The sequence below is a fragment of the Citrus clementina genome, unplaced genomic scaffold, assembly GCF_000493195.1.
Source record: "Citrus clementina cultivar Clemenules unplaced genomic scaffold, Citrus_clementina_v1.0 scaffold_3, whole genome shotgun sequence".
Classification (NCBI taxonomy): Eukaryota; Viridiplantae; Streptophyta; class Magnoliopsida; order Sapindales; family Rutaceae; genus Citrus; species Citrus x clementina.
The window spans coordinates 2,309,616-2,324,705 of NW_006262339.1; the positions used below are offsets into that span (position 1 = coordinate 2,309,616).

The 15,090-nt window shown below is 31.7% G+C and overlaps 1 protein-coding gene and 1 pseudogene across 1 annotated transcript; one reads left to right on the forward strand and one right to left on the reverse strand.

Annotated features, from left to right (window-relative positions):
• Positions 1 to 855: 855 nt before the first annotated feature.
• Positions 856 to 3,062, forward strand: LOC18047771 (annotated as a pseudogene).
• Positions 3,063 to 10,143: 7,081 nt separating this feature from the next.
• LOC18047772 lies at positions 10,144 to 13,400 on the reverse strand. Its single transcript, XM_006439595.2, has 5 exons — positions 12,870 to 13,400; positions 12,630 to 12,763; positions 10,933 to 11,080; positions 10,695 to 10,801; positions 10,144 to 10,542 (listed from the first exon to the last, which is right to left on the reverse strand). The coding sequence occupies exons 1-5, from the start codon at positions 13,198 to 13,200 to the stop codon at positions 10,501 to 10,503; spliced, it is 762 nt and encodes a 253-aa protein (XP_006439658.1). The 5' UTR covers positions 13,201 to 13,400; the 3' UTR covers positions 10,144 to 10,500.
• Between the last annotated feature and the right edge of the window lie 1,690 nt (positions 13,401 to 15,090).

Genomic DNA, 15,090 nt, shown 5'->3' on the forward strand with positions numbered 1-15,090 from the left:
ATAATTAGTCTAATTAAAATGACATCCTTTAAATTTTTATGTTTTCTCAAATAAGAATCTAGTTTAGTAAAGTAGTAGAGTGACCTCTATTGAAAAAAATATAGTAATATTGAATTTTAGAAAATAAAAAAAGGTGCTCTTACATCCTCATCCATTATATATTTATTCTTTATATTTACCCATATCTGATTTTTCAATTAAAAATAAGAAATTTTATTAAACAGGAAAAGAAGAGAAAGAATAATGTTCAATTACAAAACAACAAAGTGGGAAATTTTTAAAAATCTTTATTAAAAAATTTATAAATAAGGACACATGGAGTATCCTACTAAATATATAATGAGCATGCAACTTCGATGTTTACCAAACAATCTGCAACTTAATTACCCTCTTGGTAAATATAATAATAATAATAATAATTCACACTATTAATCTTTTTCTTACAGTCAAGGTTTATACAATAAATATCATTATACCCAATATTTCTTTAAATTTTAACTGGCATAATAGCTATTATAATAAAACAAACTATCCATCTTATATAGAAGGATACTTTGAATGATTAGTCGTGTCATTTAGTTTAAAAATGTGCCTCAGGTATTTCAAGCTAAAATAGATAAAATTTTATTATAATTTTTTTTGTTGATAGAAAAACTTTGTTACAAATTTTGCAAGAAATGATGAAGAATTTAGGACCCATATGTTATTATCCTAATTTGAAACATGAGTTTCTACCCTCGAGAGAATTTCAACTCTCTGTCACAAGGCAAGAAAGGGCATTAAAGTAAACTAGATCTTAGCTTACGTGCACTTATGCTGCACTTAATATAAGCCAGCAAGCTCGTTGGTCTCAAAGGGAAAAAAGGGGGAAAAAATAGGGGAATAAACTCTCTTCATATCCACTTCCACTTCCTCTTCCTCTTCTTCTTGTCCGCTTTGCTTCTCCAAACTTCAAACTTCACACTTCTCCTGAAACCTCTCACGAAACACTCTTTCAAATCCTTATATTCTGAGTGATGGGTATGAGCAGCCGCTGCTCCCACACATCTCACATAACCGAGATCATAATCACCAGCTTCTTTCGTCATAAGTCTTAAATTAAATTTCTTCTCGACTGTTGAATCATCGCATCATCTTTAGCGATGGCTGCTTAAAAGATTAAGAATATTAGTTTTAAGTTAAATGGCGGGTGGGAGGATGTATAATCAAAATAGTTCTAGTGGTGGTGGTACTTCAAGTCTGTCCTTTCTGATTCAAAGCCAAAAGGGTTCTTGCTCTAACTCTCAGAATCTTGATGCTTCGTTCCTCTCTGGCCCTTCTCCTTCTCCTTTTCTTGGTAATTTTTTTTTTCCTCCCCCCGCTTCTGCTTTGTCTGGATTTGTGTGCTTTCTTTTATGTGTGTACTTCGTACTAGGTAGATCCTTTTATGTGTTTCATTTTTCTTTGCAGAAAATTGGATTCTTATTAGTACAGAAAAATATGAAAGTTTACACCTGATTGTTTGCTTGTTTAGATGGAAAGCTGTTTCCTAATGAGTGCTCTGTGAAAGTCAAAATTTTTATGTGACTTTCGGAAGATATGATTGCCTCTTTACTACCGATTTCTATGATTATTGGCAACTCTGTTATAGGAACATTGCATACCTTTATTGAATGGGAAAAATATGATGTGTTTAAACGTAATCTTTTAATTTTGATTTTATTGCTAATAAATTCAGGACCAAGATCCATGGTGAGCTTTGAAGATGTGCACTTAGCAAATGGATCCAATAACAGGCCATTGTCCGATTTTATCGTTGATGAAGCTAATATTGATGTTTTGAGGGCAAGGATTCTAGTTATGGAGGTGAAGGCTCACGGTTGATCAAGTCCAGTTTCTTGAAAAAAGCTTCGAGGTAGAGAACAAGCTTGAACCCGAAAGGAAAATTCAACTGGCAAAAGACCTTGGCTTGCAGCCTAGACAGGTTGCGATTTGGTTCCAAAACCGCCGGGCTCGTTGGAAGACTAAACAGCTCGAGAAGGATTACGATGTATTGCAAAACAGCTATAATAGCCTTAAGGCCGATTATGACAATCTCTTCAAGGAGAAAGAAAAGCTAAAAGCTGAGGTAAATTTTGTCTCTCAGATTTCGCTGAATTTGTTGTGGCTAAATTGCTCTGATTTTGCCTCCTGGGCCTCATTGAACCATAGTCACCCGAATTTTGACTAATAATACGAGATATGAATTGATGTTTCATGGGTGTAGTTTCACAACCCCATATAAACGTTTAAACAGAACTGCGTTGAATTTTGATTGTGCTTGTGTGTTTTGTTCAGGTTCTTACGCTCACAGACAAGCTGCAGGTCAAAGAGAAAGAGGGTAAAAACACAGAATTGCCTGTAGTAAACAAGACATTGTCACAAGAACCACCACAAATTTCAGAACCTGTTGCTGATTCTGCTGCCTCAGAGGGTGAAGTATGCAAAGCCTCAGTTGTGGCTTGTAAGCAAGAAGATATAAGTTCAGCCAAAAGTGATATATTTGATTCGGATAGCCCAAATTACACGGATGGGGTTCACTCTTCACTCCTAGAAACTTGTGATTCATCTTATGTGTTTGAACCTGAACAGTCCGATTTATCACAAGATGAAGATGATAGCTTGAGCAAGAATGTCCTGTTGCCTCCATACGTCTTCCCAAAGCTTGAAGAAACTGAATACTCGGACCCGCCCACGAATTCCTGTAACTTCGGATTCCCCATTGAAGATCACGCCTTTTGGTCATGGTCCTTCTGATCATGAATCCTTGGTATATAAGTTTATCTTGCCTGTGTCTTTCTTTGTTTTTTTAAAAAGCATGTTAGAATTGTAAGTTAGGAATAAGAAATAAATTCAATCAATGGCACCCTAATGCAAAATTGGTGGTGGATTTTGATTGCTGTTGAAAGAGAAAAATGGTGGCTTTGCCCCGTCTGTAATTTTTGTTCTTGTAGGAGTTTCTTGAGTGTTGAATGGAACTTCTTGTTCAGAATGTAATTAAATAATATCTTTTATTTGAAAAAAAAAATTATTTGGATACATAATTCTAGTCCCTGTGCTGCGCAAAGCTCTGGTCTGAATGCAAGTCATTGCAGGGTTTAATTTTTTTACATCACCATTACTTCATGTTACGTTGATTAATTAATATCATTTTAGTGTGCAATTGACGGAGGGTGCATAATCGTAATCTCAAAAACTAGGTTCTTTTCGTGAGGATTAGTGAAAATGAAATGTGAAGGCAAAATTAGTGAAGAGTTGGAACCAGATCACATATCTTTAACAATAGTGGCTGCTGTTGCTAGTATATAATTCACTAATCACTACGCTCTTTGAAGCCTACAGAAAAGACTTCCAAGAGAGGCTTGATGTTAATGAGCAAATCATATTGTTTAGGGAACGTATTAATTCAAAATCAATCTCTTTTCTTTAAAGAATCGACAAGAAGGAAGCTTTGAGCTTCAGATCGAGTAGGCGCAGTTCCATGTTAGCCAATGCTCCGTGGGAAAATTCCAATCCAAATTAATGATTGATTATTTCGATCACATCAAATGAACGTCACTCTGGGGTCCCATTCAACAAAATTTGGAAGACAGCCTCATCCACAGGATGGTCCATATTGATGGTGATGTTCTCAATCTGTTTTACAAAAAAAAAAAAAAAAAAAACTTTGATCTTACCCATAAATGGGGCAACTGCCAGGCAGTTTTTTGATAAATTGACAGTAAAAGTTAGAAATTAAGCAATCGAAAAAGAATCTATAGCCACTTCAGCGGTTCTTTAGGCTCTTTTTTTTTTTTTTTGGTTTAAATCAAATTTTCATACGGCAGCGTCGTGCAAACGTCTCCATTACATAACATCTGGTGTGATCTCTCTTTCAACCCGCAATGATGATATGTGTATAGAGTTTTCAACGATACTTGGCCACAAGTTTCTTCTAATTTTTCTTCGTCAAATTGAAAAATTGCAAGCAATGCAAATGACTAGTGAATTTTAAAAGCAAAATTATTGCTTGCTTACTAATAACATATTCCGCTTATCAAATACAACACTGAAAACTGTTTGAATTCATCTTTTCTTTTTCTTTTTTTTTTTTTGAAAGGATCATCCCATGTAAGTTAAATTAACTGATGTCAGGATTTCTCGACTTGCCCTTTACGGCATATTTGCCAATCACACACCGCCACATGTCCGTTCTTCTCGAAGGACGAGGCTACTTTTCAGATTTCCTACCGACCACCCAAACCCACACACATGGGGTTTCAACAGATGCCATACACGTGTACGACTGTGATTCTAAAATCCATCTGAAGCCTATTCTCGTCAAACAAACATCACAATCAAGACAGCGTCCCACCAAGCACCTCCATAGAATCTATTTCTGTAGCCAGGCCCCACCGACGTGGACATCTAACGCAACGTGGCTGCTGATCCGTGATACGATAGGTTGATTGATCAGGTCAAAAAGTATAGGACCCACATTGTTATAAATATTTTATATTTTTTTGATAAAGTTTGTTCTCTTGCAAGAGAGATACAGATAAGCATCGGTGAGTTGTGGGCCCAGATTTGGAGGACAGAAGGGTACTTGACAGTGACAGCGCGGATATGTCCATGTTTTCCATCAAAGCTGATGTCACACGTGGTGCACCTTTCACTGGGGCCCACTGTACACGTGCCTATCAGATGTTGATGTCTAAGCAGCGTCACAGATTTATAAGTGCGAAACTAGGGTATTCCCGCATATAGCTTCCTTTTTACTAGCATAACTTTATTATTCTTATTATTATTATTATTAGGATCCACCTAAATTATATTTAATGTAACTTACGATCAGTCTCTGAAATTTTATTTAGCCCTCTATCCTCTATATTATTTATATTTTATTTATAAATATTATAAACTTTTTAAATTATAAAATTTCATTTAACCCTTTATACTCAATTTTATTTTATTGAAACCCTGTAGTATGAATTTGCCCCTATAATTTTAAATTCTCAAATTAATCTCCATTTAATTAAAAAATACAATTATTGTTAAATGATTTATAATAATAATTATTATTATTTTATTATAATCATAAATATAATTATATTTTTAAATAGATTATTTTTATTATTAATAACAATAATAAAAAGCATTATAATTAATTAATCTATTAACAATTTAATAATAATTTTTTATTAAATTTTTAATAATAATAATTAATGATAATTATCATTAATAATTAATTTTTGAATAATAATAACAATAATAATAATTAAAATGCAAAATAATAATTATGATAAAAATTAATTAAGGATTTTATAAAAATTGGTTTACAATTTAACTCATTCTGATTTTGATTCGAAGACAAAAGAAACACATAAATGGTAATACAACTCATTCTAATTACGATTTCTTCAGTTTAAGTAAATAAATTAAAATTATTATTATTATTCATTTAATAATATATTTTCTCAAATATTTATTTTTAATTTACTTTTTTTTAATAGCCAATATATTTTCATCGAGTTAAAATTGATCTACATCTTATTCTATCGTAAGATTTTACAAAATGTGATTATTTTCAAAAGTTAAAAAAATCTACACACACACACACACTCTCTCTCCCTCTCTTTCTTTAGAAAGTGTTTCAGAGAAAAATAAAAAAAATAGACAAAATAACATTATAATTTATTTACTTGAACTGAAGAAATCGTAATTAGAATGAGCTGTATTACCATTTATTTATTTATTTTGTTTTAGAATCAAAATCAGAATGAGTTAAATTGTAACCAATTGCTATAAAATCCTTAATTAATTTTTATCATAATTATTATTTTATATTTTAATTATTGTTATTGTTATTATTATTATTCAAAAATTAATTATTAATAATAATGATAATTAATTATTATTATTAACAATTTCATAAAAAATTATTATTAATTATTGTTAATAGATTAATTAATTATAATGCTTTTTATTCTTGTTATTAATAATAACAATAATCTATTTAAAAAATATAATTATATTTATGATTATAATAAAATAATAATTATTATTATAATTCATTTAACAATAATTATATTTTTTAATTAAATGGAGGTTAATTTGAGAATTTAAAATTATAGGGGCGAATTCATACTCTAGGGTTTTAATAAAATAAAATTAAGTATAAGGGGTTAAACTGAATTTTACAATTGAAAAGTTTATAATATTCATGAATAAAAGATAAATAACATAGAGCATAGGGAGCTAGATGAAATTTCAAAGGCTGACCGTAAGTTACCTTGAATGTAATTTAAGCGGACCCTTATTATTATTATTGGATGGAGCCATTACTTTTATAAATGCACCCATTTCTGAAAAATAATTGTAATGAAATCATAATATTTTTAAAAGATATAAATTAATAAAATATTTATATAGTTAATCAACTATATCTTTTATTATTTTTAAATTTTTTTAACTATTTTTAATCATAAAATTTAATATAAGTTTCATTTTACTAATTTACTATTATGATATAAAACAACAAAATTGCTCTAATAAACATGAGTTGTATCCAATAATTTAGGTATTTAATTTTGTGACATATAATCTAATATTTTTAAATAGATCTAATTATTATTTTCACTATTCTTATGTGTAAATGACATAAATTTGACAGTCCAATAATTTACATGACTATTGTGTCATAAAGACACTATGTTATTTTAATTAAAGTTTAGTAAACATAATAATAAAATAGTGTTAGAAACAATGAATTTGGTATAAAATTAGAAAAATATTAAAATTAAAGTAAATTCTTGGTAGTTTTACCTTATAAGCATAAAATAGTTAATTTAAATTTATGCAAAAACAATATTTATAATCAAATGTAATAAAAAAATCTCAGTCACAAAAAAGTAAATTAAGATAATTAATTCTCTAAATTTAATTTTTACTTGAATTTTTTAAAAAATAATCTCCATTTTCTGTAATTATTTTAAAAAAATAAGGTGGGTTTACAAAAATTATGGGGTGGAGATATCATCACCCTTATTATTATTATTACTACCTTTGAACGGAACTTTAGGGCATGTTTGGTAGGCTAGTTTAGTCTAATTTGTACTATCTATTTTGTATTTAATTACATTAAGATATCTCTGCACCAAACTTGAGCACTGTTATTTGTACTAGAATTACTTGATTAATCAGACCCATTTACCCCTTTGATTTAAGCGAATTTGGTCATTTTCTTTATTTCTTTTATTATTTTATCTAATTAATAATATCATAATAAATTCATTTCTTGTAATTAATTAACTAGTATTTAATAATTATTTTCACTAAGTCTTCACCTACAGCGCTTCTAGTCAGGCACCAATGGTAGGGATCACCATAGACGGCTATCTACTACCGTCACTGTCAATATTTTTCGATATCAGTTGACGTCTAGTTTATTATTTTCAAAATTTCTGTCATGAGCTCTACACAATGGTACCAATATCTCTGGCGACAAAGCTTCCATTCACTGCAGATTTTTAGTCATATGTTTGAAATCTAAAATTTGACCAAAAATATATAGCGAATAGAAGCTTCATTGTCGAAGATATTGGTACCATTATGAAGAGTTAGAGACGAGAAATGGGAGAAACTTATGGTGCAACTGTGGTACCGTGCCACAGTTGTATCTAGCTGTTGGATGCTAGTGGATCTCACCAATCTAAGTGCATCTAACGGCTGGATGCAACTGTGGCACGGTACCACAATTGCACCGTAACCTAATCCCGAGAAATGATACTGAATATGACTTAAATAGATAATGTTTATAATTTCCCCCCCAGTGGCTGGTGATATCGTTAGTGGTTGTCAGTATTAATTTATTTTTTAAATTAAAATAATATTATTATAATATAAATAATAATATAAAACATTCAAATATATAATACAGTATGTCTTGCAATATGTTAGTATACTAAAATTATTACACCCTAATAAAATACAATATAATATAATATTTCAAGTACAGTTTAATATAACGAGTCATATGCCAAACACACCCTTGTTAATTTCTTTAACGTGAATATTTTTCTAATACATAATTAACGTATACACCATAGAACAATAAAATATTTGAATTTTACTCGGGACATATTAATATACTGACATGCACTGAGCTAGTTGGTGTGTGGTAGTGTTTCAAGTGGAGTGGCGACATTCTTTTCGGCTTTTAATGGCCTACTCTTTCCTTTTCTTTTTTTCTTTTTTTCTTTTTTGAACAACGAGAGGGTATGGATTTTATTTATTTTTTTTCAAATTATTACACTTTACATATATATTATAATATAAAATCTACTAAGTATTTGGTGTATAAATATGGATATACTCATTTTTTATAAAGTCAGAATATCATTAACAGACTAAACAAACACATATTTTAATATATTAACAACAAAAAAATACAGTGTTTCATACATTGAAATTTATTTATATTTATATTTTAGTGGTATCTTTATTTTGTTAAAATAAGGATGTCCTTATACATATACATATATTATATTTTCAATCAAAGATTTCTGACTATATGTATATGTATATGATACATGTGTATGTACGTATGTGTGTGTGTATATATATATACACCTAGTTATATTTCGTATTTTTACGAAAAGAAAAAGGAGAAAAATATATGATTCAAACTGATGGCCGTGATAATATTGAAGGAGCCAGCCCAACAATATAACCCAATGACCATTAGTGGAACGCTTAACTTCTTTCAATGTCTCTAGTAAAAACGTGGATGTTTAGGTGCTCTTTGAACTAGTAACAAGAATTACAAGGATTTAGTAAATGAAGCTTATGGAGGTGTAAATTCTGTAAAATCATTAGATTAATGGAGAGTCATATGTGATGAAGCTTATTAAAGCTATTAGAGCATCATAGCTTGTACACATGGCATATAAGCGTCGAAGCAGAGGCTATTAGGACTTGACCTTTCAATTTAAAATAGATAGAAACTTCAAGTTCCAACCATTTATCTATTGTAATACGATGGCAATGTTAAATTCTATAGCTAATTTATAATAAGTTTATAGCCAGGAATTTTTAATTTAGATTAAATTTGAATTTTTAATCTACTATATTTTATCGGGTTAACAAACAAAAGATAAGATTCGCACCGCAAGTCTACAAGGCTCATAACTCAAAATCCAGAGCAAATGAATCATCAACATTCAACATGTCATCATGATATTCGAGTTGATTTGATTATTTTCTCGGGTAAGTTTTAAAAACCTCTCCTGAGGTTTGGACTTGTTGTAAGTAGATGGCGAAAATTTATTTATTTGTAAAAAACTCTCTACCGTCAGTTAACTTTAACATTGACCGTTAGTTGACTGTGCAAAGACAATATTACCCTTAACAACAGTTTGTAGACGAAAATAACTAAAAAATAAAATAAAATTGTTGGCGCGAAAGCACAAACCCTATTTTTTGACAATTTTATCCTTGTCAATTCCAAAGATTTACACTATCATAGGTAAAGATTATAACTATTTCCTTTTCAAGTTTTTAATTTTATCTTTTTTGTAGGAGCTTTAAGAAAATATCAATAATTTAAAGAGAATTTTTCAAATTTTTAATCTTATCTTTCTTGTAGGAACTTTAAGAAAATATCAATAATTTAAAGAGGGTAAACCAACAATTTTAATTTTTTTTTTAGTTATTTCTGTCTACAAACTGTTGTTAAGGGTAATATTATCTTTGCATAGTCAACTAACGATCAATGTTAAAGTTAACTGATGGTAGGAGATTTTTTACAAATAAATAAATTCTCGCCATCTACTTGCAACAAGCCCAAACCTCAGGGGAGATTTTTAAAAATTACCCTTATTTTCTCACTGCACTCTACAGTCGATTCATGCTCCATTGACCTATGGCAATAGGATTAATGTCGTCTTAACATCGTAACTGAGGATTAAGCCACTCGCTTGTCTAGCAAATGAGGTTCTTTTTGTAAGAAAGAATCATAATCGCTAGATCAACTAGAAATTGGTCCCATTTTTTTTTTTTTTTGAAAAAAATTTGATTTCATACTAGTATACAAAAGAAACTTCACGGACAACCGTTGTGTATCGTTTCAATCAGGTATTGAAATTAAAAGTACCATGTCTTGAGTCCTTCAACAGACAACCAATCCTTGACATTTTTCCTGAAAACAATCGGAAAATAACTCACTTATGATCTCAACTCCTCCTTGATTCCAGATCCTTCAATCTTCGTACAACTTACATTAATCGTGAGGAGAATTCTGAGGGTCTCCCTTGCCAAGCTTTCCTTTCCAACTACATGAACATAAGCCTTCATGATCTTGGATAAAAAGATCAACTGTTTTGCTTACTTGGGGAGTGACCATAAATAAAATAATGCTGCAATAAGGTACACAGTACACACTCGTCCTAAAGTAAGCAACCAGTTCAAAGGATGGGCCGCGTGTCCTTGATGTCAATTTGAACATCAAAATTTGACATTGTCCTTCAAGTAACACACAATCTCTTGCTGCATCAGTGCAAATTGAATACCCTACTTTAATCTTCTAAAATAATGATGTCTAAAAACTAAAATATATGCATGTGCATACAAAACAGAAGTTTGAAAATGGAAATAAGAAGATTGATATGGCTTCAACAGGATAACTTCTTTCAACTTACAATCAAACAGAGGATGATGCAACCAGCAGCACCAGGAAACAAAGCGTACCAAAAATTCAAGCTATGCAGCTTAACCCCATCAATGAATAGAATTGGCAAACTTGCAGCTGCAATTGCAATTATATCACGTGCGTATTAATACATGACAAATGAAGCTAGGTTAACTTATGTCAAGGCAAATAGTGACTAATAAGAGAAAAAGGATGTACATGCGATAAAAGCTATGATTGGATACAACCTGGTGGATGCGGAGCACGAGCATAGATCATGAATGCAATTGAAGCTGCAAGACCTGCACTCCTAGCTAGCCAACCTGGTCCAAATATTGAGAATGCCAAGACACCTATGGCTGCACAACCAATCTGAGACATGAACACATTGTATTTCTGCAATATTGCGAGAGTAAGTGATTAGTTTAGAATGTATGATAATCACTTAATCTCAAGAGAAGAACATTATAATGTAAAATGGGACAGCAAGGAGCCAAATAATCCAAAAACTTTTCAAAGTCTCTCCATGTTCAGTGCAAAGGTTTTCAGTCCTAATATTCCTCTATAAAGGATTAAGGCCCTGTAACTATATGAGAATAAGGTGCTTTAAATTTTCATACACAGAATAGGAATTACTAGCTATTAATATAATGCCATATCAAATTCGATCAACGATTTTGTTTACCAAAAGCTTAAGCTCTTGTACAATTAAATTAAGTTAAACCGCATTTGCTATAAATTAAGGAGAGTCTAATTAGACTAAATATGAAGCAACTGATCAAAATGTAATAGTGTGGTAGACTTCCTTGACTTAGGCTTTCAAAGGTAAAACTGCAGTGAAATAGAAGCCAGTTTATGACTATCTAGCAAAGCACTACGAATAAGAGGTGGAGGGTTCGGTTTGGGTATTATTTTTGGAGTTCATTTTTTTCCTTTTTTTTAAATAAACAATTGTATAAAACCTTCGGATGTCTTCAAAAGGCAAAGGTGGCTATCAACAGCAAGCATCTATCAACACTTTGACAATCGCCAAAAAAACAAAAAAGGCCTTAAAAACCCAAATAGTATAAGGCCTTTCAAAACTGTGAAAATTATATTATGAAATAACTCAAACTACCAAAATTGCAATACTTGCACGAGAGAATGACACTTCGATCTCTCTTAGAAATTATTTTTACCTCTTAGATCTTTGATAAATTTTAATAGTCTATCTATTGATTGATGTTAAATTAGTAACAAATACATATATTATCAAAGAAAAAATGTGAAATTTGGAAAAATATTAATTACTTTTAATTTGTCGAAGTCTTAGATAATTAATTTGGTATGACTTTAAGGGCTCGGCCGAGTGGCTTTTCAGCCTCCTTGTTTGGCTAGCCACTCAAATTGAATTTGTAATAATGGGTTGGTTGTACCTTTACCATAAGAATATGAATGACTTGTTAAAGAAATTAAAGAAACAAAATTTAAAGGTCGAAAAATTTAATCTTTTTCAATAATTTTTCTTCCTGATTGTCTTAACACAAGGAACGGGACGGTGCACAAAAACTTATGAAAGACCCAGATAATAGAAACAAATTTGAAGAGGAATGAAAGTGTCATCGTCTCTTCTTGTTCTCGTACTTAGAAATAAGCGAGAGATTGATAACACGTGTAGATGTCATACTACAGCCTGTGATACGTCGTAGGGTGTATTAAGTATTAGTATGACATATCATCCAGAACAGAGGAGGTAGTGTTAAGTGTGCTAATTGCTGCTATACGTTACCCAAAAAAGGATAATACACCACATCCAACCCAATCCTCCCCCCCCCCCTCCCCGGCAAAAAAAAAAAGAAAAAAATCGCCGGCATTTGCAAAATAGCAAGTGGAATTCATAATTTAAAAGAGTTGACAATTGACATATAATATGTATATAAAGACAGAAAGAATTAAAGGAGATTACTCGAGCAGCAGGCGTGGATGGGGTAGCAAAAAGCACTGCGCAAACAGCTCCTAATGGTGCAATCGTGATTGAAAATCCTTTGGGAGCCAATATTTGATCCATCTTTCCCAATATAGCCATTGCCGCAAACGCTCCTGTTCATTAACAAATTAATTAGCACTAATCTTGCAAGCATTTAGGCTTTGTTAGATTAAACTGTCTATATAGAGAGAGAGAGAAACTCGAGCACACTTAAATTACCTGCAGAAGGCCAAAGGATGTCGCTGAGGGAAGGATTAGAAGAACCCTTTTGCGGCTTCCAACTTTCCCAGATAGGTGTAGCCACGTTACTTGATGATGCCACGATTCCATGTTCAAAATTCTTTCTTTTTCTTCTTCTTATCACACTAGTCGTCTCCTTATTAGAATTGAAACTAAGAGATGTGCCTAAAAGTAATGATCTCTTGTTTCCACTCAAAGGGTGGTCAGGGAGTTTTGATATAATGAAAGAAGAACATGAATGCAGTGATGGGGCTGTTGTTATTGAAGAGCCATTATGCTGATAATAACTGGCCCTGAATTGTGTGCTCATTTCTTGGATGCAGCTCAGCTAGCAAGTAGCACCTCAATTTCTGTCCCGTATATCTATCTATAATAACAACTCAAGACAGGAGAATAAACAAGACCGTCGAGCTGCTCAAGTGTGGGCACTTATTCTCAGTCAATTAAGACTGAAGAAGAGTGGGCTTTTGGAGAGGTCGAAAGGGCATTGCATAAGGGCATCCAGCTCAGAGTCGGAATACTAACATCCATTCATTTTCTAATCATACTTTTATCTTCGTATACATATGCTAACACGAGTAGTCGCGTACCGCGCTCGCCCTTGTTTTTTGTCCTTTTAATTAATATTTAATGCGGGCGCAAAGCCAAACTGAACGGCATTAGAAGCGGCCGGTGAATTAAATAAATAAATCATCAGTTGGGTTTGGATAATGGGAGGTGTCTCAGATTGCCGCTACTTATTATTAGAGAGTATGATTTGAACAAAAAAAAAAAGGTTCTACCGTGATCATTATTATTTACCGTGTCTGCAGGTTGGTATGTTTTTTTTTAAGGCTAATGCTAAGTTACATGTATATACCTTACAACCCTCTTACATGAATAGTAAATAAATATTATTTATGTGAGAGGGTTGTAAGGTACGTGCATGTAATTGAGAGAGACTCTTTTTTTAATTGAATCACTGATTTTGCGGATGTCAAATTGTAGATGTGGTGGAGTTTTAAGGGTCAACGCTGCTGAAACAATTAACAGGTGTTGCGTGCGCAGTTCGATTGTGTGTGACCTGTCCGTGATATAAAAATTCATTTATTTGATATCAATGACACCATGCATGTTGCAACTTGCAACCATCTAGGATTATGAACCCCTTGGGCAATAATAAATTATCGCATCTATAGAAAGCCTTTGGGATTTAACCATAAGGTTAATTAATGTAGCAAGCTTAACTTATTATATCAATATAATGGTCTATGTATTCGGATTGCTAGTTTGAGAATTACAAGGAGCCCGTTTTAACTTTTTCTTTCCCTCTGAAATTCCAACCGTTCCTTTTGGTAATTGGCCATTTAGGGCTTTTCTCAAGCTCTTTTTTTTTCTTCATTTTTGATGCACATGCAATACGACGGCAGCATTTCATAATCTTCCTTCCTAAAAAGAAAAGTGGGGGGTTTTGTTGGGCTGTAACTATTCAGTGAGTGTTTGCGTAAAAAAAAAACCACAACATAACAAGATGACACGTAATATTATTTTATCTTATGTTGGGGGGGCATATACGCAAGATTCTCAGCATATTCTCGTCAAACTTTATTGTACAGCTGAAATACCAAGTATTAGCTTTTGTAACCATCATTCTGAGTGTGCACTCAATGAAACCCAAGATGCTGTAAGCCCTACGGCCCAAACATCTGAAGCTCCCTTTGAAAAAGCTACCCACAATCGTTTATATAACGCAATCCAATCTATCACATGCAAAAGTGTTCACGTTCTTACAAGAAAATGAGGATTTTTCTATGAAATTGTATAAATTTTTACAATATTAATAATAGGGTTGCTGTGCAATCTTAGATTTTAATGTTTTAATCTTCACCATTAGCTTAATTTAGTACACAAATTACTTTTTTAATAATTTACAAGTAAAATATAATAAGTTCATGGATATAATTTTATTTTTAATTAATTAATGAAATATTTTCTAAATCACCAACAAAATAAAAAAATTTGAAATACAAAAGTATAAATGTTTAGATAATGAATATGAATCGTTTAATCTTCATCGACACATGTTAAGCGTGATCCCATTTGTAAAGATGAAAGAGAGTTTTCAGCATGCATGATTAAATTGAAGTCATAGAGTTATGGTACTTGGAAGTTTAGAATGGAGGATCTACTCTATATGAAGACTTACATGAACCCATTGAAG

Coding starts and splice junctions, on each gene's coding strand:
- LOC18047772 (XM_006439595.2), bottom strand. CDS start 13,200: ATGAGCACACAATTCAGGGCCAGTTATTATCAGCATAATGGCTCTTCA. Junction 12,764..12,869: donor CATCCTTTGGCCTTCTGCAG/GTAATTTAAGTG, acceptor GTTAATGAACAG/GAGCGTTTGCGGCAATGGCT. Junction 10,543..10,694: donor GCATCATCCTCTGTTTGATT/GTAAGTTGAAAG, acceptor GCACTGATGCAG/CAAGAGATTGTGTGTTACTT.